The 25,140-nt window shown below is 41.2% G+C and overlaps 1 protein-coding gene across 1 annotated transcript in view; it reads right to left on the bottom strand.

Moving 5' to 3' along the window:
* Positions 1–1,664: 1,664 nt before the first annotated feature.
* Positions 1,665–25,140, bottom strand: part of LOC134577761 (hepcidin-like) — a 30,472-nt gene continuing 6,996 nt past the window's right edge. Inside the window, exon 3 of the mRNA XM_063436635.1 lies at positions 1,665–1,782. Within this exon, the coding sequence (XP_063292705.1) occupies positions 1,687–1,782 (96 nt within the window). The 3' untranslated portion in view covers positions 1,665–1,686. The remainder of the gene's footprint in view (positions 1,783–25,140) is intronic.

Genomic DNA, 25,140 nt, shown 5'->3' on the forward strand with positions numbered 1-25,140 from the left:
ATCCTGGCCCAGTTTCCTGGTAATGGAGCAAACCATTGCCCTCCTACCTGGGACCCTGCTGGGCCTTTTTCGATTTTAGGAGATCTTCAAGTTTGGCCTAATGCGTTTGATGCTTCTCATAGGCATTCGCAGTAGGTCCACAACACTTCTCTTAAGGGAAGCATCCGATTGAACCAGAGATCATCAATCCTTAAGCCTCCTGACCCTAATTTCCCCTTAACAGAAACCCTAGTGGTGAAGTAGAGCTGCTATGGTAACAGATGATCCGTTGCAGCATTGATCAAATAAAGGCTACGCATTTTATGCACACTGTTTGACATAATTATTTTAAATGCATAGCACTAGGAGTATATTCTCTAAACAGGGAAAGGTAGAGAAAAAAAAAATCAGCATTAAAATATTCTCAAATATTCCTACATAGCTAACTTATTTTTAATTTACTGCTTAGCTAATAAAGAATTCTAGGCAATATATGCAGTTAAATACCTTGTCAAATGTTCACTTCTCTGGGAGCATTTATTCTGAGCTAATTTGAATAACTTTATTTACACCATGGTACTGACAGAAGCTGATAGTCCCAGACAACTTTAAATGAAGGAATTGGGAAATTGGATGTTTGTTCAGGATATACAATTGAATAATTAGACAGGATTTGCATGTAAAAGCACAAAACATTAAAGCTCAAAAATGTTATACTATTTGAAAACTAAAGCTTGTTTATTTTGTCTGTTTTGCTGGTCGTTCCAGAGCAGTGATAGACAATTCTTGAACAATAGAGTCAGAGAGTAATGTACGTTTTACACAATAAACTTAATAAGAAAAAAGTCTCCAAGGTGACAAATACGCATTGATAGCAAATATACTTTAAAAAGAAGCTATGTGACATGTCTGTTATAGTGTTCCTGAGGTAATCTGCTCTCTCAAACAAATAAACCGACCTAAGTACCATATACAATAAGATTATACACACTGAGGAAAACAGAAAACTTGGGCATAATAAAATATAAAGTGATAACAAATGGGGCACAATGACTTGATTTATAGGCAATCTGGATATAAACTGGTTTGGTAACATATTAACACAAATTGTATTTGTATTTATATTTCCCCTACGACTAATGATGCTTTCAAACTTTTCTTCATAAATGGCTTCATGTGGATGATTTGATAGGTAAATTTAATTGGTACAGTTCATAGAAGAATGGATAATTCTGTAAAAATATTATTTTTTTGTTGCAATGATGAGGAGATATGTCTCTGGAACTTTAAAACAAGCCATTGATTGTCTGGTGGTGTCCAAATATTTCCTTGAACATTATTAAGTGGAGGAGATATCCACTCTGTGTTTTTTTTTTGGTGGGGGTCTTTCTCCTTGATATTTACGTCGTAGGTTGGTATCTTCTTGAATATCAGAGGAGATATCATCTCTTGTTGTGGGGATAAATCATTTTGATACTTTTATGTGTTGAGTTACCTGACTGGGAGATATAAGCTAGAAGATCATTTGATTTAGGAAGATGTTTTTCTATTGCTGATTTAAATCATTCATGATTTTGTCTATAGGTGCTTTATTGGGGGTAATGGAATGGAAGGCGTTTTATAGGAAGCATAAATGTCTACCAGCCTCAAATTCCATGGATTATTCAGTGAAGGTGATAATAAAAATGTCCAGGCATTGGCAACACATCAGGTCCGACAACACATGCCACATCCTTTCATCTTCCTGCAACATCCACAGCAGAAACGACAAAGGCCAAGCACAGACCTCCTAATACGGGGCAACTGAAAAGTTGAAGAGAGAATGATAAGAGAGGTTTATCGATATGAAACATGGCAAAAAAAGAGCAACATCTATGTTTTTGACTCGAGTTCACGATTCCTAAATTCCTCTCTTAAAATGAACTCCTTGTCGTTCCTCCTTCTAAAGACATATCTGTGTCCCCTTAAGGTCAACGGTGTGATCATGATGTCTACTCTGCAGATGCGTTGTTTTGGTGTGCTCTTTAACACTGACCTTTCCTTCACCCCTTACATGAAATCTATCACCAAATCTTGTCAATTTTACCTTAACATTTTTTTTTTGCATTTGTCCCTTTCTCACTCAGGACACAGCCAAAATGATTGTCCATGATCTCATTGTCTCCTACCTTAATTATATTGACCCTTGTTGGACTGAAAAGTTCCCGAATTGCCCCTCTACAGTCTACAGCTATTACCTTAGACCCAAGGGTTCTCATATCACACCGCTCTTGATTAAAAGTCATTTTGTCACTTACCTGAACCCTTTTGTCACTTACTCCGCCTTCGCTCCTCCTCCCCGACATTGTGGGACCTGATGAGCATGTGCGGAGATCGCATTAAGACAACCCCATAGTTAAGCATTGTCTGGTAGATAGCCACTAGAGGTGGAGTTAACCCTACAAGGAAATTATTGCAGTATCTCAATAACTACAATAATCACCATTGAAGGTTTAAAGTGACAGGGACACTACACCAAGACCACATCAATTTGCCTCTCATGTGCCTTTCGCTTCTCATCCCCTACAACCTTCCTCTGCCACCTCCCATCTACCGGACTCCCTCCTTAAAAATTCCTCTCACCTATTCAGGTACATACTGATTCCTTCACTTTCCTTTGTGTATTTGTCCCTCATCCATTTAGATTGTAAGCTAACGTGGGCAGGGCCCTCTTCACCTGTTTCCACATGTCATCTGTGTTTTATTAGAATTAAATGTTTGTCTTGTTTACCTATTGTACAGCGCTTCAGAATATGTTGGCGCTATGTAAATAATTGTAGTGCTATAGGCGTTCAAGTAAAATACTGATTCTTTGTCTCTGTGTAGTATTGTTATACCATTGTGTAGTGGCACAGTGTGTGTAACACTAGTGTGTAGTTGTGCTGTGTTTGTTACAGCAGCGTGTAGTTCAGCTGCATGGTTGTGTTGTGTGCGTTACAGTAGTCTGTACTTATAGCAGTGTTTGATTGTTCTGTGTGTGTTACAGTTTTGCGCAATATAGCTGTGTGTTACAATGTGGTACAGCAGTGTGTGATAGTGTAGTATGTTACACAAGGTGTGACAGTGTAATGTGTTACAGCAGTATGTAACAGTGTAGTGTGTTACACTGTTTGTGATAGTGCAGTGTGGAATGGTGCAGTATGACACAGTTTGTTATAGTTAAGTGTGTTACAGCATAATGAGTGATAGTGTAGTGTGTTACAGCAGTTTGTAATTGTGCAGTGTGTGATAGTTTAGTGTGCTACACGGTCTGTGATAGTGCAGTGTGTTACAGCAGTGTATAATGGTGCAGTGTGGGATAGTGTAGTGCATTACACAGTTTGTGTTACAGTGCAGTGTGTTACAGCAGTGTGCAGTCGTGCAGTGTGCGATAGTTTAGTGTGCTTCACAGTGTGTGATAGTGCAGTGTGTTAAAGCAGCGTGTAGTCGTGCAGTGTGTGATAGTTTAGTGTGCTACACAGTTTGTGATAGTGCAGTTTGTTACAGCAGTGTATAATGGTGCAGGGTGGGATAGTGTAGTGCATTACACAGTTTGTGTTACAGTGAAGTGTGTTACAGCAGTGTGTGATAGTTTAGTGTGCTTCACAGTGTGTGATAGTGCAGTGTATTAAAGCAGTGTGCAGTCGTGCAGTGTGTGATAGTTTAGTGTGCTACACAGTTTGTGATAGTGCAGTGTGTTACAGCAGTGTGTAATGGTGCAGTGTGTGATAGTGTTGTGTATTACGCAGTTTGTGTTACAGTGCAGTGTGTTACAGCAGTGTGTAATGGTGCAGTGTGTGATAATGTGGTGTATTACACAGTTTGTGTTACAGTGCAGTGTGTTACAGCAGTGTGTAATGGTGCAGTGTGTGATAATGTGGTGTATTACGCAGTTTGTGTTACAGTGCAGTGTGTTACAGCAGTGTGTAATGATGCAGTGTGTGATAATGTGGTGTATGTGTTACAGTGCAGTGTGTTACAGTAGTGTGAAATGGTGCAGTGTGTGATAGTGTTGTGTATTATGCAGTTTGTGTTACAGTGCAGTGTGTTACAGCAGTGTGTAATGGTGCAGTGTGTGATAGTGTGGTGTATTACGCAGTTTGTGTTACAGTGCAGTGTGTTACAGCAGTGTGTAATGGTGCAGTGTGTGATAGTGTGGTGTATTACGCAATTTGTGTTACAGTGCAGTGTGTTAAAGCAGTGTGTAATGGTGCAGTGTGTGATAGTGTTGTGTATTATGCAGTTTGTGTTACAGTGCAGTGTGTTACAGCAGTGTGTAATGGTGCAGTGTGTGATAGTGTAATTTGTTACGCAGTTTGTGTTACAGTGCAGTGTGTTACAGCAGTGTATAATGGTGCAGTGTGTGATAGTGTAATTTGTTACGCAGTTTGTGTTACAGTGCAGTGTGTTATAGCAGTGCATAATGGAGCAGTGTGTGATAGTGTTGTGTATTACGCAGTTTGTGTTACAGTGCAGTGTGTTACAGCAGTGTGTAATGGTGCAGTGTGGGATAGTGTGGTGTATTACTCAGTTTGTGTTACAGTGCAGTGTGTTACAGCAGTGTGTGATAGTGTGGTGTATTACGCAGTTTGTGTTACAGTGCAGTGTGTTACAGCAGTGTATAATGGAGCACTTTGTGATAGTGTGGTGTATTACGCAGTTTGTGTTACAGTGCAGTGTGTTACAGCAGTGTATAATGGAGCAGTTTGTGATAGTGTGGTGTATTATGCAGTTTGTGTTACAGTGCAGTGTGTTACAGCAGTGTGTAATGGTGCAGTGTGTGATAGTGTGGTGTATTACGCAGTTTGTGTTACAGTGCAGTGTGTAATGGTGCAGTGTGTGATAGTGTGGTGTATTACGCAGTTTGTGTTACAGTGCAGTGTGTTACAGCAGTGTATAATGGAGCAGTTTGTGATAGTGTGGTGTATTATGCAGTTTGTGTTACAGTGCAGTATGTTACAGCAGTGTGTAATGGTGCAGTGTGTGATAGTGTGGTGTATTACGCAGTTTGTGTTACAGTGCAGTGTGTAATGGTGCAGTGTGTGATAGTGTTGTGTATTACACAGTTTGTGTTACAGTGCAATGTGTTACAGCAGTGTGTAATGGTGCAGTGTGTGATAGTGTGGTGTATTACGCAGTTTGTGTTACAGTGCAGTGTGTAATGATGCAGTGTGTGATAGTGTGGTGTATTACACAGTTTGTGTTACAGTGCAGTGTGTTACAGCAGTGTGTAATGGTGCAGTGTGTGATAGTGTGGTGCATTACGCAGTTTGTGTTACAGTGCAGTGTGTAATGGTGCAGTGTGTGATAGTGTGGTGTATTACACAGTTTGTGTTACAGTGCAGTGTGTTACAGCAGTGTAATGGTGCAGTGTGTGATAGTGTGGTGTATTACGCAGTTTGTGTTACAGTGCAGTGTGTTACAGCAGTGTGTAATGGTGCAGTGTGTGATAGTGTGGTGTAATACGCAGTTTGTGTTACAGTGCAGTGTGTTACAGCAGTGTGCAATGGTGCAGTGTGTGATAGTGTGGTGTATTGCGCAGTTTGTGTTACAGTGCAGTGTGTTACAGCAGTGGGTAATGGTGCAGTGTGTGATAGTGTGGTGTATTGTGCAGTTTGTGTTACAGTGCAGTGTGTTACAGCAGTGTGTAATGGTGCAGTGTGTGATAGTGTGGTGTATTACGCAGTTTGTGTTACAGTGCAGTGTGTTACAGCAGTGTGTAATGGTGCAGTGTGTGATAGCGTGGTGTATTGCGCAGTTTGTGTTACAGTGCAGGGTGTTACAGCAGTGTGTAATGGTGCAGTTTGTGATAGTGTTGTGTATTACGCAGTTTGTGTTACAGTGCAGTGTGTTACAGCAGTGTGTAATGGTGCAGTGTGTGATAGTGTGGTGTATTGCGCAGTTTGTGTTACAGTGCAGTGTGTTACAGCAGTGGGTAATGGTGCAGTGTGTGATAGTGTGGTGTATTGCGCAGTTTGTGTTACAGTGCAGTGTGTTACAGCAGTGTGTAATGGTGCAGTGTGTGATAGTGTTGTGTATTACGCAGTTTGTGTTACAGTGCAGTGTGTTACAGCAGTGTGTAATGGTGCAGTGTGTGATAGTGTGGTGTATTGCGCAGTTTGTGTTACAGTGCAGTGTGTTACAGCAGTGGGTAATGGTGCAGTGTGTGATAGTGTGGTGTATTGTGCAGCTTGTGTTACAGTGCAGTGTGTTACAGCAGTGTGTAATGGTGCAGTGTGTGATAGTGTGGTGTATTACGCAGTTTGTGTTACAGTGCAGTGTGTTACAGCAGTGTGTAATGGTGCAGTGTGTGATAGCGTGGTGTATTGCGCAGTTTGTGTTACAGTGCAGTGTGTCACAGCAGTGTGTAATGGTGCAGTGTGTGATAGTGTGGTGTATTACGCAGTTTGTGTTACAGTGCAGTGTGTTACAGCAGTGTGTAATGGTGCAGTGTGTGATAGTGTGGTGTATTACGCAGTTTGTGTTACAGTGCAGTGTGTTACAGCAGTGTGTAATGGTGCAGTGTGTGATAGTGTGGTGTATTACGCAGTTTGTGTTACAGTGCAGTGTGTTACAGCAGTGTGTAATGGTGCAGTGTGTGATAGCGTGGTGTATTACACAGTTTGTGTTACAGTGCAGTGTGTTACAGCAGTGTGTAATGGTGCAGTGTGTGATAGTGTTGTGTATTACGCAGTTTGTGTTACAGTGCAGTGTGTCACAGCAGTGTGTAATGGTGCAGTGTGTGATAGCGTGGTGTATTGCGCAGTTTGTGTTACAGTGCAGTGTGTTACAGCAGTGTGTAATGGTGCAGTGTGTGATAGTGTGGTGTATTGTGCAGTTTGTGTTACAGTGCAGTGTGTTACAGCAGTGTGTAATGGTGCAGTGTGTGATAGTGTGGTGTATTACACAGTTTGTGTTACAGTGCAGTGTGTCACAGCAGTGTGTAATGGTGCAGTGTGTGATAGTGTGGTGTATTACGCAGTTTGTGTTACAGTGCAGTGTGTTACAGCAGTGTGTAATGGTGCAGTGTGTGATAGTGTGGTGTATTACGCAGTTTGTGTTACAGTGCAGTGTGTTACAGCAGTGTGTAATGGTGCAGTGTGTGATAGTGTGGTGTATTACGCAGTTTGTGTTACAGTGCAGTGTGTTACAGCAGTGTGTAATGGTGCAGTGTGTGATAGTGTGGTGTATTACGCAGTTTGTGTTACAGTGCAGTGTGTTACAGCAGTGTGTAATGGTGCAGTGTGTGATAGTGTGGTGTATTACGCAGTTTGTGTTACAGTGCAGTGTGTCACAGCAGTGTGTAATGGTGCAGTGTGTGATAGTGTGGTGTATTACACAGTTTGTGTTACAGTGCAGTGTGTTACAGCAGTGTGTAATGGTGCAGTGTGTGATAGTGTGGTGTATTACGCAGTTTGTGTTACAGTGCAGTGTGTTACAGCAGTGTGTAATGGTGCAGTGTGTGATAGTGTGGTGTATTACGCAGTTTGTGTTACAGTGCAGTGTGTTACAGCAGTGTGTAATGGTGCAGTGTGTGATAGTGTGGTGTATTACGCAGTTTGTGTTACAGTGCAGTGTGTTACAGCAGTGTGTAATGGTGCAGTGTGTGATAGTGTGGTGTATTACACAGTTTGTGTTACAGTGCAGTGTGTCACAGCAGTGTGTAATGGTGCAGTGTGTGATAGTGTGGTGTATTACACAGTTTGTGTTACAGTGCAGTGTGTTACAGCAGTGTGTAATGGTGCAGTGTGTGATAGTGTGGTGTATTACGCAGTTTGTGTTACAGTGCAGTGTGTTACAGCAGTGTGTAATGGTGCAGTGTGTGATAGTGTGGTGTATTGCGCAGTTTGTGTTACAGTGCAGTGTGTTACAGCAGTGGGTAATGGTGCAGTGTGTGATAGTGCGGTGTATTGCGCAGTTTGTGTTACAGTGCAGTGTGTTACAGCAGTGTGTAATGGTGCAGTGTGTGATAGTGTTGTGTATTACGCAGTTTGTGTTACAGTGCAGTGTGTTACAGCAGTGTGTAATGGTGCAGTGTGTGATAGTGTGGTGTATTGCGCAGTTTGTGGTACAGTGCAGTGTGTTACAGCAGTGGGTAATGGTGCAGTGTGTGATAGTGTGGTGTATTGTGCAGTTTGTGTTACAGTGCAGTGTGTTACAGCAGTGTGTAATGGTGCAGTGTGTGATAGTGTGGTGTATTACGCAGTTTGTGTTACAGTGCAGTGTGTTACAGCAGTGTGTAATGGTGCAGTGTGTGATAGCGTGGTGTATTGCGCAGTTTGTGTTACAGTGCAGTGTGTCACAGCAGTGTGTAATGGTGCAGTGTGTGATAGTGTGGTGTATTACGCAGTTTGTGTTACAGTGCAGTGTGTTACAGCAGTGTGTAATGGTGCAGTGTGTGATAGTGTGGTGTATTACGCAGTTTGTGTTACAGTGCAGTGTGTTACAGCAGTGTGTAATGGTGCAGTGTGTGATAGTGTGGTGTATTACGCAGTTTGTGTTACAGTGCAGTGTGTTACAGCAGTGTGTAATGGTGCAGTGTGTGATAGCGTGGTGTATTACACAGTTTGTGTTACAGTGCAGTGTGTTACAGCAGTGTGTAATGGTGCAGTGTGTGATAGTGTTGTGTATTACGCAGTTTGTGTTACAGTGCAGTGTGTCACAGCAGTGTGTAATGGTGCAGTGTGTGATAGCGTGGTGTATTGCGCAGTTTGTGTTACAGTGCAGTGTGTTACAGCAGTGTGTAATGGTGCAGTGTGTGATAGTGTGGTGTATTGTGCAGTTTGTGTTACAGTGCAGTGTGTTACAGCAGTGTGTAATGGTGCAGTGTGTGATAGTGTGGTGTATTACACAGTTTGTGTTACAGTGCAGTGTGTCACAGCAGTGTGTAATGGTGCAGTGTGTGATAGTGTGGTGTATTACGCAGTTTGTGTTACAGTGCAGTGTGTTACAGCAGTGTGTAATGGTGCAGTGTGTGATAGTGTGGTGTATTACGCAGTTTGTGTTACAGTGCAGTGTGTTACAGCAGTGTGTAAAGGTGCAGTGTGTGATAGTGTGGTGTATTACGCAGTTTGTGTTACAGTGCAGTGTGTTACAGCAGTGTGTAATGGTGCAGTGTGTGATAGTGTGGTGTATTACGCAGTTTGTGTTACAGTGCAGTGTGTTACAGCAGTGTGTAATGGTGCAGTGTGTGATAGTGTGGTGTATTACGCAGTTTGTGTTACAGTGCAGTGTGTCACAGCAGTGTGTAATGGTGCAGTGTGTGATAGTGTGGTGTATTACACAGTTTGTGTTACAGTGCAGTGTGTTACAGCAGTGTGTAATGGTGCAGTGTGTGATAGTGTGGTGTATTACGCAGTTTGTGTTACAGTGCAGTGTGTTACAGCAGTGTGTAATGGTGCAGTGTGTGATAGTGTGGTGTATTACGCAGTTTGTGTTACAGTGCAGTGTGTTACAGCAGTGTGTAATGGTGCAGTGTGTGATAGTGTGGTGTATTACGCAGTTTGTGTTACAGTGCAGTGTGTTACAGCAGTGTGTAATGGTGCAGTGTGTGATAGTGTGGTGTATTACACAGTTTGTGTTACAGTGCAGTGTGTCACAGCAGTGTGTAATGGTGCAGTGTGTGATAGTGTGGTGTATTACACAGTTTGTGTTACAGTGCAGTGTGTTACAGCAGTGTGTAATGGTGCAGTGTGTGATAGTGTGGTGTATTACGCAGTTTGTGTTACAGTGCAGTGTGTTACAGCAGTGTGTAATGGTGCAGTGTGTGATAGTGTGGTGTATTGCGCAGTTTGTGTTACAGTGCAGTGTGTTACAGCAGTGGGTAATGGTGCAGTGTGTGATAGTGTGGTGTATTGCGCAGTTTGTGTTACAGTGCAGTGTGTTACAGCAGTGTGTAATGGTGCAGTGTGTGATAGTGTTGTGTATTACGCAGTTTGTGTTACAGTGCAGTGTGTTACAGCAGTGTGTAATGGTGCAGTGTGTGATAGTGTGGTGTATTGCGCAGTTTGTGTTACAGTGCAGTGTGTTACAGCAGTGGGTAATGGTGCAGTGTGTGATAGTGTGGTGTATTGTGCAGTTTGTGTTACAGTGCAGTGTGTTACAGCAGTGTGTAATGGTGCAGTGTGTGATAGTGTGGTGTATTACGCAGTTTGTGTTACAGTGCAGTGTGTTACAGCAGTGTGTAATGGTGCAGTGTGTGATAGCGTGGTGTATTGCGCAGTTTGTGTTACAGTGCAGTGTGTCACAGCAGTGTGTAATGGTGCAGTGTGTGATAGTGTGGTGTATTACGCAGTTTGTGTTACAGTGCAGTGTGTTACAGCAGTGTGTAATGGTGCAGTGTGTGATAGTGTGGTGTATTACGCAGTTTGTGTTACAGTGCAGTGTGTTACAGCAGTGTGTAATGGTGCAGTGTGTGATAGTGTGGTGTATTACGCAGTTTGTGTTACAGTGCAGTGTGTTACAGCAGTGTGTAATGGTGCAGTGTGTGATAGCGTGGTGTATTACACAGTTTGTGTTACAGTGCAGTGTGTTACAGCAGTGTGTAATGGTGCAGTGTGTGATAGTGTTGTGTATTACGCAGTTTGTGTTACAGTGCAGTGTGTCACAGCAGTGTGTAATGGTGCAGTGTGTGATAGCGTGGTGTATTGCGCAGTTTGTGTTACAGTGCAGTGTGTTACAGCAGTGTGTAATGGTGCAGTGTGTGATAGTGTGGTGTATTGTGCAGTTTGTGTTACAGTGCAGTGTGTTACAGCAGTGTGTAATGGTGCAGTGTGTGATAGTGTGGTGTATTACACAGTTTGTGTTACAGTGCAGTGTGTCACAGCAGTGTGTAATGGTGCAGTGTGTGATAGTGTGGTGTATTACGCAGTTTGTGTTACAGTGCAGTGTGTTACAGCAGTGTGTAATGGTGCAGTGTGTGATAGTGTGGTGTATTACGCAGTTTGTGTTACAGTGCAGTGTGTTACAGCAGTGTGTAATGGTGCAGTGTGTGATAGTGTGGTGTATTACGCAGTTTGTGTTACAGTGCAGTGTGTCACAGCAGTGTGTAATGGTGCAGTGTGTGATAGTGTGGTGTATTACACAGTTTGTGTTACAGTGCAGTGTGTTACAGCAGTGTGTAATGGTGCAGTGTGTGATAGTGTGGTGTATTACGCAGTTTGTGTTACAGTGCAGTGTGTTACAGCAGTGTGTAATGGTGCAGTGTGTGATAGTGTGGTGTATTACGCAGTTTGTGTTACAGTGCAGTGTGTTACAGCAGTGTGTAATGGTGCAGTGTGTGATAGTGTGGTGTATTACGCAGTTTGTGTTACAGTGCAGTGTGTTACAGCAGTGTGTAATGGTGCAGTGTGTGATAGTGTGGTGTATTACGCAGTTTGTGTTACAGTGCAGTGTGTTACAGCAGTGTGTAATGGTGCAGTGTGTGATAGCGTGGTGTATTACACAGTTTGTGTTACAGTGCAGTGTGTTACAGCAGTGTGTAATGGTGCAGTGTGTGATAGTGTTGTGTATTACGCAGTTTGTGTTACAGTGCAGTGTGTCACAGCAGTGTGTAATGGTGCAGTGTGTGATAGCGTGGTGTATTGCGCAGTTTGTGTTACAGTGCAGTGTGTTACAGCAGTGTGTAATGGTGCAGTGTGTGATAGTGTGGTGTATTGTGCAGTTTGTGTTACAGTGCAGTGTGTTACAGCAGTGTGTAATGGTGCAGTGTGTGATAGTGTGGTGTATTACACAGTTTGTGTTACAGTGCAGTGTGTCACAGCAGTGTGTAATGGTGCAGTGTGTGATAGTGTGGTGTATTACGCAGTTTGTGTTACAGTGCAGTGTGTTACAGCAGTGTGTAATGGTGCAGTGTGTGATAGTGTGGTGTATTACGCAGTTTGTGTTACAGTGCAGTGTGTTACAGCAGTGTGTAATGGTGCAGTGTGTGATAGTGTGGTGTATTACGCAGTTTGTGTTACAGTGCAGTGTGTCACAGCAGTGTGTAATGGTGCAGTGTGTGATAGTGTGGTGTATTACACAGTTTGTGTTACAGTGCAGTGTGTTACAGCAGTGTGTAATGGTGCAGTGTGTGATAGTGTGGTGTATTACGCAGTTTGTGTTACAGTGCAGTGTGTTACAGCAGTGTGTAATGGTGCAGTGTGTGATAGTGTGGTGTATTACGCAGTTTGTGTTACAGTGCAGTGTGTTACAGCAGTGTGTAATGGTGCAGTGTGTGATAGTGTGGTGTATTACGCAGTTTGTGTTACAGTGCAGAGTGTTACAGCAGTGTGTAATGGTGCAGTGTGTGATAGTGTGGTGTATTACGCAGTTTGTGTTACAGTGCAGTGTGTCACAGCAGTGTGTAATGGTGCAGTGTGTGATAGCGTGGTGTATTACGCAGTTTGTGTTACAGTGCAGTGTGTCACAGCAGTGTGTAATGGTGCAGTGTGTGATAGTGTGGTGTATTACGCAGTTTGTGTTACAGTGCAGTGTGTTACAGCAGTGTAATGGTGCAGTGTGTGATAGTGTTGTGTATTACGCAGTTTGTGTTACAGTGCAGTGTGTCACAGCAGTGTGTAATGGTGCAGTGTGTGATAGTGTGGTGTATTACGCAGTTTGTGTTACAGTGCAGTGTGTCACAGCAGTGTGTAATGGTGCAGTGTGTGATAGTGTGGTGTATTACGCAGTTTGTGTTACAGTGCAGTGTGTTACAGCAGTGTAATGGTGCAGTGTGTGATAGTGTTGTGTATTACGCAGTTTGTGTTACAGTGCAGTGTGTTACAGCAGTGTGTAATGGTGCAGTGTGTGATAGTGTGGTGTATTACGCAGTTTGTGTTACAGTGCAGTGTGTTACAGCAGTGTGTAATGGTGCAGTGTGTGATAGTGTGGTGTATTACGCAGTTTGTGTTACAGTGCAGTGTGTCACAGCAGTGTGTAATGGTGCAGTGTGTGATAGCGTGGTGTATTACGCAGTTTGTGTTACAGTGCAGTGTGTCACAGCAGTGTGTAATGGTGCAGTGTGTGATAGTGTGGTGTATTACGCAGTTTGTGTTACAGTGCAGTGTGTTACAGCAGTGTGTAATGGTGCAGTGTGTGATAGTGTGGTGTATTACGCAGTTTGTGTTACAGTGCAGTGTGTCACAGCAGTGTGTAATGGTGCAGTGTGTGATAGCGTGGTGTATTACGCAGTTTGTGTTACAGTGCAGTGTGTCACAGCAGTGTGTAATGGTGCAGTGTGTGATAGTGTGGTGTATTACGCAGTTTGTGTTACAGTGCAGTGTGTTACAGCAGTGTGTAATGGTGCAGTGTGTGATAGTGTGGTGTATTACGCAGTTTGTGTTACAGTGCAGTGTGTTACAGCAGTGTGTAATGGTGCAGTGTGTGATAGTGTGGTGTATTACGCAGTTTGTGTTACAGTGCAGTGTGTCACAGCAGTGTGTAATGGTGCAGTGTGTGATAGTGTGGTGTATTACACAGTTTGTGTTACAGTGCAGTGTGTTACAGCAGTGTGTAATGGTGCAGTGTGTGATAGTGTGGTGTATTACGCAGTTTGTGTTACAGTGCAGTGTGTTACAGCAGTGTGTAATGGTGCAGTGTGTGATAGTGTGGTGTATTACGCAGTTTGTGTTACAGTGCAGTGTGTTACAGCAGTGTGTAATGGTGCAGTGTGTGATAGTGTGGTGTATTACGCAGTTTGTGTTACAGTGCAGTGTGTTACAGCAGTGTGTAATGGTGCAGTGTGTGATAGTGTGGTGTATTACGCAGTTTGTGTTACAGTGCAGTGTGTCACAGCAGTGTGTAATGGTGCAGTGTGTGATAGCGTGGTGTATTACGCAGTTTGTGTTACAGTGCAGTGTGTCACAGCAGTGTGTAATGGTGCAGTGTGTGATAGTGTGGTGTATTACGCAGTTTGTGTTACAGTGCAGTGTGTTACAGCAGTGTGTAATGGTGCAGTGTGTGATAGTGTGGTGTATTACGCAGTTTGTGTTACAGTGCAGTGTGTCACAGCAGTGTGTAATGGTGCAGTGTGTGATAGCGTGGTGTATTACGCAGTTTGTGTTACAGTGCAGTGTGTCACAGCAGTGTGTAATGGTGCAGTGTGTGATAGTGTGGTGTATTACGCAGTTTGTGTTACAGTGCAGTGTGTTACAGCAGTGTGTAATGGTGCAGTGTGTGATAGTGTGGTGTATTACGCAGTTTGTGTTACAGTGCAGTGTGTCACAGCAGTGTGTAATGGTGCAGTGTGTGATAGCGTGGTGTATTACGCAGTTTGTGTTACAGTGCAGTGTGTCACAGCAGTGTGTAATGGTGCAGTGTGTGATAGTGTGGTGTATTACGCAGTTTGTGTTACAGTGCAGTGTGTTACAGCAGTGTGTAATGGTGCAGTGTGTGATAGTGTGGTGTATTACGCAGTTTGTGTTACAGTGCAGTGTGTCACAGCAGTGTGTAATGGTGCAGTGTGTGATAGTGTGGTGTATTACACAGTTTGTGTTACAGTGCAGTGTGTTACAGCAGTGTGTAATGGTGCAGTGTGTGATAGTGTGGTGTATTACGCAGTTTGTGTTACAGTGCAGTGTGTTACAGCAGTGTGTAATGGTGCAGTGTGTGATAGTGTGGTGTATTACGCAGTTTGTGTTACAGTGCAGTGTGTTACAGCAGTGTGTAATGGTGCAGTGTGTGATAGTGTGGTGTATTACGCAGTTTGTGTTACAGTGCAGTGTGTTACAGCAGTGTGTAATGGTGCAGTGTGTGATAGTGTGGTGTATTACGCAGTTTGTGTTACAGTGCAGTGTGTCACAGCAGTGTGTAATGGTGCAGTGTGTGATAGCGTGGTGTATTACGCAGTTTGTGTTACAGTGCAGTGTGTCACAGCAGTGTGTAATGGTGCAGTGTGTGATAGTGTGGTGTATTACGCAGTTTGTGTTACAGTGCAGTGTGTTACAGCAGTGTAATGGTGCAGTGTGTGATAGTGTTGTGTATTACGCAGTTTGTGTTACAGTGCAGTGTGTCACAGCAGTGTGTAATGGTGCAGTGTGTGATAGTGTGGTGTATTACGCAGTTTGTGTTACAGTGCAGTGTGTCACAGCAGTGTGTAATGGTGCAGTGTGTGATAGTGTGGTGTATTACGCAGTTTGTGTTACAGTGCAGTGTGTCACAGCAGTGTGTAATGGTGCAGTGTGTGATAGTGTGGTGTATTACGCAGTTTGTGTTACAGTGCAGTGTGTTACAGCAGTGTAATGGTGCAGTGTGTGATAGTGTTGTGTATTACGCAGTTTGTGTTACAGTGCAGTGTGTTACAGCAGTGTGTAATGGTGCAGTGTGTGATAGTGTGGTGTATTACGCAGTTTGTGTTACAGTGCAGTGTGTTACAGCAGTGTGTAATGGTGCAGTGTGTGATAGTGTGGTGTATTACGCAGTTTGTGTTACAGTGCAGTGTGTCACAGCAGTGTGTAATGGTGCAGTGTGTGATAGTGTGGTGTATTACGCAGTTTGTGTTACAGTGCAGTGTGTTACAGCAGTGTGTAATGGTGCAGTGTGTGATAGTGTGGTGTATTACGCAGTTTGTGTTACAGTGCAGTGTGTCACAGCAGTGTGTAATGGTGCAGTGTGTGATAGTGTGGTGTATTACGCAGTTTGTGTTACAGTGCAGTGTGTTACAGCAGTGTGTAATGGTGCAGTGTGTGATAGTGTGGTGTATTACACAGTTTGTGTTACAGTGCAGTGTGTTACAGCAGTGTAATGGTGCAGTGTGTGATAGTGTTGTGTATTACGCAGTTTGTGTTACAGTGTTACGGTACAGCAGAGCAGTGGTTCTGTCTCTATGCATTACTCTCATGCAGTAATATGTATCAGAGTTCCTCTGGGTCCCTCTGTCTTGCTATGTACCGGTATGATATACACTGGCTGCTTTTCAATGGACCAGATGGTGCTGGGATGAGTTTCTTGATTACATTTCCCACGACAGAGAAAGCATAATATGTGAATCTTGAAACAATGGGTAGTCTATTGGTCGGAGTATCTCCCTGTTCTAATTCCTGCCCTTATTTTAGGTATATAAGACATCAAAAGTGAAAATATACAATTTTTCAGATTGCTTCTTGAGACGATGTCTGGTCAATCTCCAGGGTCCCTGTTCACTGAGAACAAACCTTCTCATTCTTTACTATTCTTTCCTCAGGAAAAAAGCTTTATCGATGACTAAAATACTTTGGGGAATATGGCATTTTTTTATAACAAGGAAAAAGTTGAACAATTGTAAGTCACAGAATACAGTTACTATCCACTAACAGACGAACATGTGGAATTACTTTGCAGAACAGATGCCCTAAAGCAAAACATTGATTGTCTGCTGTTCTCGAACTTACTCCCATCAATCTCAACCGGAGTTCTATGAACAGGACATGTTTAGGGGCTGATATGGGCTTAAGAAAAAAAAAAAAAAAAAACCTCTGTAGTCATTGTCATCAGAATTCATTAGGTTCCCAGAATCTGTCAATAGATTTCTGCACGCTGAGAAATATTAGTTCTGCTGAATCCATTTTTTTCAAATGTAGAAAAAAATTTGAGAAACACAAAATTCGGTCAAATGTTGGTTCGACTCTACCGAATGTTTATCCAGGAACCGAACCAAGAGAGCAAAGCAAAACGATTATGCGAAACTTAAAACCAAATTGCAACATTTAAACCAAAGCAGTCAAACTACAGAACTATGCGGCTCAGTTATGTTTCCAATCGAATCTTGCAATCAGTTTACTTTTTAATTAATAACTCCTTAAGTATTTTCAAATTTCGGTCAAGGGTGCGAATCTTACAAACAGCCTCGCGGGATCTCACCCTAATGGTAGACGTTTGTGTTAATTATTATTATTATTACACTTAATATCTGCCTACAGCTCAGTGAGCGAGACATGTTAGTTATGAGTGTGTGAACATTGATTATGTAGATAGAATGTTTTGTGTAGTCCTATAATCAATTTAGGACAAACCCCAGTCTGTTCAGACACTTGGCAGTACTGTGTTATTCATTTCATTACGCCTTCAAAACTTGCCGCTATTAACCTTTAAATGCCATCTAAATGACAGTAACAGTGGACGAGCAGTCTGTAAAAGATCTTTGCAAAGATTGCTAAAGCCATAAGAGGAGGTTATTATACTGAACTCGTGTTAGCAGTTGGTATGTGTTTCATATATAAATATCAATGGCTTCCGTTGTTCTTCTTATGTAGATACGTTACCGAGGTCAGTATTCAAGTAGATCAACCCATATGGAGCCCCAATTCAAACTTTTGTATAACGCACCCATGTCATGATTAATATTCCAAGAATGGTAACATATTTCATAATGCTGTGCAATGTTAACACAGAATAAAGCATGTATGTAACTCGAGGCAAACACAATTAGGCGAATAGGGACAAGGTATAATGAAGAACCTTTTAAAGTGAATTTACAATCTAGAGGAACACTCGCAAACACATAATTAACAAAAAAGAAATGGTGTACGGTGGGGAAAGAAAAACAAAGATGTAAATGAAAAAAATATAAAAATTAAAAACAAGAATTTAAAATAAATAAACATCAGCTAATGAATAAATCAAGGACATATAAACCTTGTGTGTATTATAAAATAACTATGCAAATTATTAATCGCCTTGTGTGGATATTATACAAAGAGTAATGAAGTGAATGTTTAATTATTCGTAGGCCTGGTGTGCAATTTTCATTATATATATATATATATATATTATTTTTTTTGACTGTCTAACTGGAATTCTTGCAAGAGACTGCCTCTTCTTCTTAGCAAGTCAAGACCAGCTCTGAAATGCAAAATGTAAGTATTGTTTAATGGGACACTCTGGGCACCAGTACAACATTATTGCATTTGAAAGATGCTCTCCTCATTAATATGCTGATTTACATTTTTTTGCATGCTAAAATCCACACCCCCTCATGCCAGAAAGACTTCCTTATCAAATGTATGCACATGGCTCAGCCATAGCAGCACTGAGTGAGTGGCTTTTAATTTACAACCTGGCTGCAGACAGTCAGAGAAACTACAAACAGGTAGTGATATCCTTACTATATGTCTCTGTGGGTGCCCTCTCCTTATAATACAAGTTGTTTTGTAGTTCACATCACTCAGTACTGTCGGTGGCTGAGCTGTGTACATACTGATAAGGAAGCAATTTTTCCTGAAGTGAGGGGCGTGGCTAAAGAGGCAGGCTTATGGTGCAACTTTCTGCTAACATTTTTATTTATTTTTTTTATGCAAAATTTATAAATATTGAGCATACCAAAAATATTGCATATTTATGAGGCTACGTACATTAAATTTGTATTGGATCTCAGAGTGCCATTTTATGAAATCAGAGCAATGAAAGTAAGTTTGAACTCGGGCTAGGTAAAGAGTGGATCCCCTGATGTTGTAGGACTGCAACATCCACGATGCTTTGCCGTTCTATAGACTGGCAAAGCATCTTGACAGTTAAAGTTCTACAACACCTGGGAGTCTAGAGTTTGCTCAGCCCTGGTTTAGACAGTCCAGTTTAGTAACCTGTTGTATCCACATCACATGGATACACAGACAGCATATTCATAGCTTAACCCCTTGAGCACACGTTCCACAATTTTGAGAAATAAACATTCTGCTCTTTAACTAATTGAGTCTGATAAACATGCTCAGCAAGATATTTTCCATTTTTCATTCGATAAATATTTGTGTATACTGACATGAAAAACAAATATATATATTACTTTCCATAAACCAAGAATATTGTGCCCGATTGTCATTTTGTGACCCCCCCCCCCCCTAACAAACATGTACTGGAGGGGCTTACAAAACTACCGTATATTGATAGTTATTCAATAAACTGGGAATCGTGTAACACAGATAACAGATTTTAACATTTCAGGCCATTATAGTTAAATAAATTCACTGTAATTCAGTGTTAGGTATAAATTAACCACTGTGTACCTCAAACTTTAAACACTTTAAGGCTCTTCATGCCTTGAGACTATTTACTAAAATTATGCTTGGCTTTTTAGCACAGAAAAGGTGACAATACACCGTACAGATGGGATATTTCCCACAGGAAAAGATTTGCTTGATTAAATGGATTAGAGGCAAAGGGATCCACAGGGACAATTAATCTTTTCTAATGTTGAGCTGCAATTGTTTATATATATATATGTGTGTGTGTGTGTGTGTGTGTGTCTGCATTTTGTGCCTTGTTAATTTATTTTAACATTCATTCTATTTATAATGCACCCACACATACTGAAGTGTTGTACAGTGGCGACTGGATTGATGCACACCTTATGGGATGTTTGGAAATGCCAACAAACTTTATTAGCACACAGTGTCACACATTTGTTCTTCCAGGGTATGAATCCGTGGCCCATTCAATCTCTGCTCCCTTGTGGCTATTCTCTGCTGAAATTATAACCATTTAATGCTGTTTCACCTCTTCGCTGCCGGAGGGCCTGTAATTCTACTATGACAGTATTTTTCACATAACATATAAAGCTGCTATTTGCTTCACTGCCTTCCCTCTGGATAGAGATGCAGTTATAATATCTCTTTCATTTAATGAATGGCTCCTGGCTGTTCTGGTAGTGAAATTGTTAAACCATATATTTAACTCTTTCCATACTGTTTGCAGTAACCATTTAATTGATATGCAGTTTGAGCCTCTTTATGGCACCCAGTTTAAATCCTAACATTGTATTTTATGTGGTATGATTGCACAACAGATAGGTAGATAGATAGGCAGGTAGGTTGATAGAGCTAATCAGAATAAAGATTTAAAGCGCACTGTCATCATCTGGGGACTTTGTCGAATTTGCAAAGTTCCCCCACAGTGACATCACCGCTGGTGGTCCTTAGATATCTGGGGGTTATCAAAGGATTTCCTCTTATGGATTCTACATCAGGGATAATGATCCTGGCCTCAGGGTAGGTATCCCAAATATGACTTTATTTTCCAATCCAACATGAATTAAAAACATACAAATAAAAAAAAAAAATAGCTCCTATATGTTTTATCCAATATAGGACTTCCTCAGAGTATTCTTATTAAAGTAATACGTAAAAGAGAAGCTGTGTTGTGCACACTCTAAAACTGCCCCTGAAGTCTTACTGCTCAATTCTCTGACATTTAGGAGTTAAATCACTTTTGTTTCTGTTTATACAGCCCTAACACCTTTCCTGGCTGTGACTGACACAGCCTACATGAAAACAAAATGGTTCCATTTTCAATCAGATGTAACTTTATGAGTTTTTATATCCTGCTGTGTGAATTAAACTTTAATTACGTACAGGAGGCTGCTGCAGGGTCTAGCAAAGTTTTAACAGAGCAGGAGATAAGACATTCTAAATTAAACAGAATTTGCAATAAAGGAAATGTAAACATTAGATGACTATTTACAGGAAGTGTTTAGGAAGGCTGTGCAAGTCACATGCAGGGATGAGTGATAGCTGCTATTCTATTTTTATATTCCTCTGAGAAATGTGTGCACTACAGGAATATGACATCAACTACAGTGCATGTCCCGTAGTCACTTTGAAAGAGGGCAGGAGAACCACCTCTTTGAGGGTTCTCCTAGAAATCTCTGTTACTCATTTTCACCTTACAGGTCTATGCCAGTGTCTTACTTCTCAAGGCTGAGAATTGATTGATAGCAGAGAAAAGGGATTACATTTTCAAATAGGTTTTGCTTCTAATTCATACATTTTATAACTATTCTTAATTTTTATGCACTTTCCTTTCACTTACAATTGTGTACCATGACAGTTATACCGTCCCTTTAAAAAATCTTCATGACCAGAACTAATCATAATGGCACATCTAACATATCAAAAACCTAGTTAATACATTTCTGTACATGATATACTTTTAAAACAAAGCTAATTTAGATACCTTATGACTCAGGATTGTATAAGTGATACTTAGCTTGATACATCGTTTCAATGCCGATTATAATTTGGTTCTACAAATTTCTCCTATCTACAAGATAGTCTATTTATATTTGCCGGGGAGAAGTACATATACTCTGGAAAATACTGTAAATATATGTTTGTGTGCATGTAAATAAGTTACCAGATGCAATAGACTTTTCTTGCATCTCATATAAAACCATATGTCAGATTTTTTTTTTTCAATCTGCTTCAAATACATAAATATTTTAGATATAGAAATGCAAATACCTCGCATTTAGTAGCAGTAATATTCTGTTTGCGTGAAGTTGCAGGAGTCTATATTCATACCTCATCTTCCTGCACCCAAACTTTAATACCGGTCTGTTACCGAATGGAAAATATTTGCATTTCTGTGTGTGAAATATTCATGTGTTTTAAAGAGATTGAATAAAATTGATGTATGGTTTTATACAGTGGGATATGCGGGGCAGTGCGCCGGATTGGGGTCGTTATTCACATGCCGCTGGAAAATGCCACCATGAAACAGCTCTTGTGGTGAGAAATTAGCATGTTTACGACCTCGCAATATCAGCATCTAGCTTGTGGGATTTAACGGATTTCAGAGGCGCTCGTGTGAAGACATATTACTACAGTAAGTGAAATAAAATGGTGTCTGAGATCGAACAGAATCCTAAGGTTGCAGTTATTGAAACAGGAAAGCAGGTATGAACTATGACAGTTTATATTGTTAATGACGGCCTATTGATGCAATATGTATAGTTATAAACACACATTTCTATGTATATTTATACACGCACACACACATTTTTATCTGTCTGTCTATAGCTCATTGTTACATTGTCCCATTCTCCTTTCTAAATCCGAAATTTGCTAGCTTTTCTGGATGCCCTCCTGTTTGCACTATAACAACTTCCTACTCGTTGGTTCACATTAATACCATGATTATCAACTGCAATAACAATTACTTCTATGGCGCCAACATATTCTGGAGCGCTGTACAATAGGAAACAAGACAAGCATTTAATTGTTACAAAACGTGTAGGAGCATCTGGAGAAAAGGGTCCTGCACAAACAAGCTCACAGTATGTCTGCCTAAGGCCCTTCTGAACTCCACCAATTATATTTTCTTTCCCATAAAACAACACTTACTTCTACAGTTCTAAAATCTCGAAAAATGTCTACCTGTAAAAGGGCTAGCCTGTGTTTAAACCTGGATAGTCGGCATTTACCAATCGAAACCCTGTTATCTGACTAGAACAGATGTTTACCATTACTTTGAATTATTTTTAATATTATGTTTACTAATCCTTTATATTGAAAAAAAATATGTATACGATGCCATTACTTGAATCTTTCAAATTTAATTAAAAAAAGAGCATCACATAAATAAATAAATAACACAAGTTCTATGTGATTTTTATATAATGCTGCAATTTCTCAAGGAGTAACAATTCCTCTTTAAAAATCTATCTTCCTGTTAGTGTTATTTAAATATACATATGCTGCGCTACTATATTCCCCTCTGCTGTAATATAGCCCGTAGAGTGTGATGTAACCTGTAAAGTGATAAGTACACCTGTTTTCACTATATAATTCAAATATATATTTTACTGTTTAACTACTGTACCTCCCTTACATTAAAGGAACACTATAGGGTCTGGAACACAAATTTTTATTCCTGACACTATAGTGTTAAAAGAACCATTTAGCCCCCTAGCCCTCCTTGCCCCCCCCTAAATATAGTAAAATCATACTTTTATTCCAGTCTGTTGCTGCTGGCTCTGCCCCTGATCTGACTGCTTGGCTGACATTCTCAGATGTGTTGATCAAAAGCCAATCACAATGCTTTCACATAGAAAAGCTTGTCAAGGAGGCAGATCAGTGGCAAAACCAGCACAAGTCAAACACAGCCCTGGCCAATCATCATCTCCTCATAGAGATGAATTGAATCAATGCATCTCTATGAGGAAAGTTCAGTGTCTGCATGCAGAGGGAGGAAATACTGAATGGCAGTACTGCACAATGTGCAGCCCTGGCCCAGGAAGCACCTCGAGTAGCCATCTGAGGAGTGAACAGTGGAGGTATTCCTAGGCTGTAATGTAAAAACTGCATTTTCTCAGAAAAAAACAGTGTTTACTGCAAAAAGCTTAACGTGAATGATTCTACTCACCAGAATAAACACAATAAGCTGTAGTGGTTCTGGTGACTATAGTGTCCCTTTAACCCCCTAAGGACACATGACATGTGTGACACGTCATGATTCCCTTTTATTCCAGAAGTTTGGTCCTTAAGGGGTTAATGTAACCTTTAATGTGCTGAGTACACCTGTTAGTGCTATATAAAGAAAACATACATACACTGTGTACCTACTGTACCTCCCTCCACTGTAATGTAACCTGTTAAACACTGAGTACACCTGTTAGTGCTATAAAAATAGAATATACATACACTGTATAACTACAGAAACCGCTGAGCCACTTTCCATTATAACATGTAAAGTGCTAGGTACACCTGTTAGTGTTATATTGGGTAGACAGGAGTGGGCGAATGCTGTGTTTCTCTATATGTAATTATAACTTTGCCGTTCTTGATTAGATTACAGTGTTCCCACAGGGCTGAAGCAGTTAATCCCTTGCTGGCATACCGGTGCCTCATGAATTAAGGCTGAAAACAAAATTGAAAGGCCTGGCAGGGCAGTGTGCGTATGGGAGGGTGGCTCAAAGTGTCACTGCCCACACTTCATCTGTTGTGTTTGGTGTGCAGAGCTTGGCAGGACAGCGACTGTCAGAGAGAGGCTTGCTCAGTCATTTCCCAGAACTCACTGCTGCCGGTATAAATAGAGTGGATACGAATCAGCTCACTTTGTTGCTGAACAGATGCTTAAAGGAGTATTTAAACATGTGTGGGTCAGTAAAGACCAGTCAGTAAAGTGTGCGTATAAGTGTTCCGAGGAATATTAAGTGAGGTTTTTGTTTTTGTTAATAAATTGTTTTTAGTGAATTACTTTTTTATATAATTTACAGAGCAGTATGAACCATAATGCCACTTATGGCCCAGTGGTTAGTCAGGGGCCCTGGAAACATGAATTTGCATGAACCAATTAACTATCCCTATATAAAGAATGAAGGGGGCCCCAGACTAGTAATGTGCCCAGGATCCAGTGCAGATTAAGGTTTCCTCAGTCCCTGGGCTCTGTTACAATGAGTATTGTGTGTAGTGGCTGAGTGGTGTCTGTGTGTGTGTAGGAGTGTGTTTGTGTATTTAGCATTATATATCTATACAGGTGATACTCGAAAAATTTGAATATTGTGCAAAAGTTCATTTATTTCAGTAATGCAACGTAAAAGGGGAAAACTAATAAATGAGATAGACGCATTACATGCAAAGCATGTATCACCTGTATATGTGCCTGAGAGCGTGTGTACATATTTGACTGAGTGCATCTATGTTTTTAACATTGTGTACCTGTGTATGAGCCAGATCATTATTGTATGTGAATGTGCCATTGTGTTTGTGGTCATGTGTGTGAGGTGAGTGTGTATGACAATGACTATTTTCAGGGAGTGACAGGGTGAGGGGTGTGAGTGTAGCAAGGGTAGCTGGGTGAATGTGACAGCATAAAGGGGTAGGTTTAACAGGGTGTGTGGCAGGATGAGTGGAGGCGAGTATGGCAGGGTGAGGGGACGAGGCTCTCTACACTAATGCCTTTTTAAAAAAATACAACATTTCCCCCTCCTTCTTACCACCAGGGCAGGAAATGGGGCACAGATACGAGCTCTGGTAGAACAGTGGGGTTCCTGAAGCTCTGTGAAAACATCAGGGCTCCAGACTCTCAGGTCTCTGTAACCCATTTGTGTGTATAACCATTACGGAGCTGTTTGACAAAAACTGGGTCTCTCCCTGAGACCTTCAGACTACAACCCCTCATCCACACTGATAAAGCAGAATTTATACTTTATGCTTCCACACGTTCAATGTCAATTAACCCAAACTGGATGGCAGTGATTTGCTGAAATATCTGCTGTAACCCAATCCTGACCAATCAGCCCATCACTGTCATCAAGGTTGGCTGAAACCTAGATTTATAATACGGAAGAAGAGTAAATGATTTGAGTCCCCACAGGATGAGCCTAGAGATTTCAGCAACATGACCACCACATTGAACAGAAGTGGTTATGGTGCTTAAAGTGCCGCTTGCGTGTCAAGTGTTTAAAGGTCTTCCATG

The sequence above is a fragment of the Pelobates fuscus genome, chromosome 11 (genome assembly GCF_036172605.1).
Source record: "Pelobates fuscus isolate aPelFus1 chromosome 11, aPelFus1.pri, whole genome shotgun sequence".
In the NCBI taxonomy this organism is placed as follows: domain Eukaryota; kingdom Metazoa; phylum Chordata; class Amphibia; order Anura; family Pelobatidae; genus Pelobates; species Pelobates fuscus.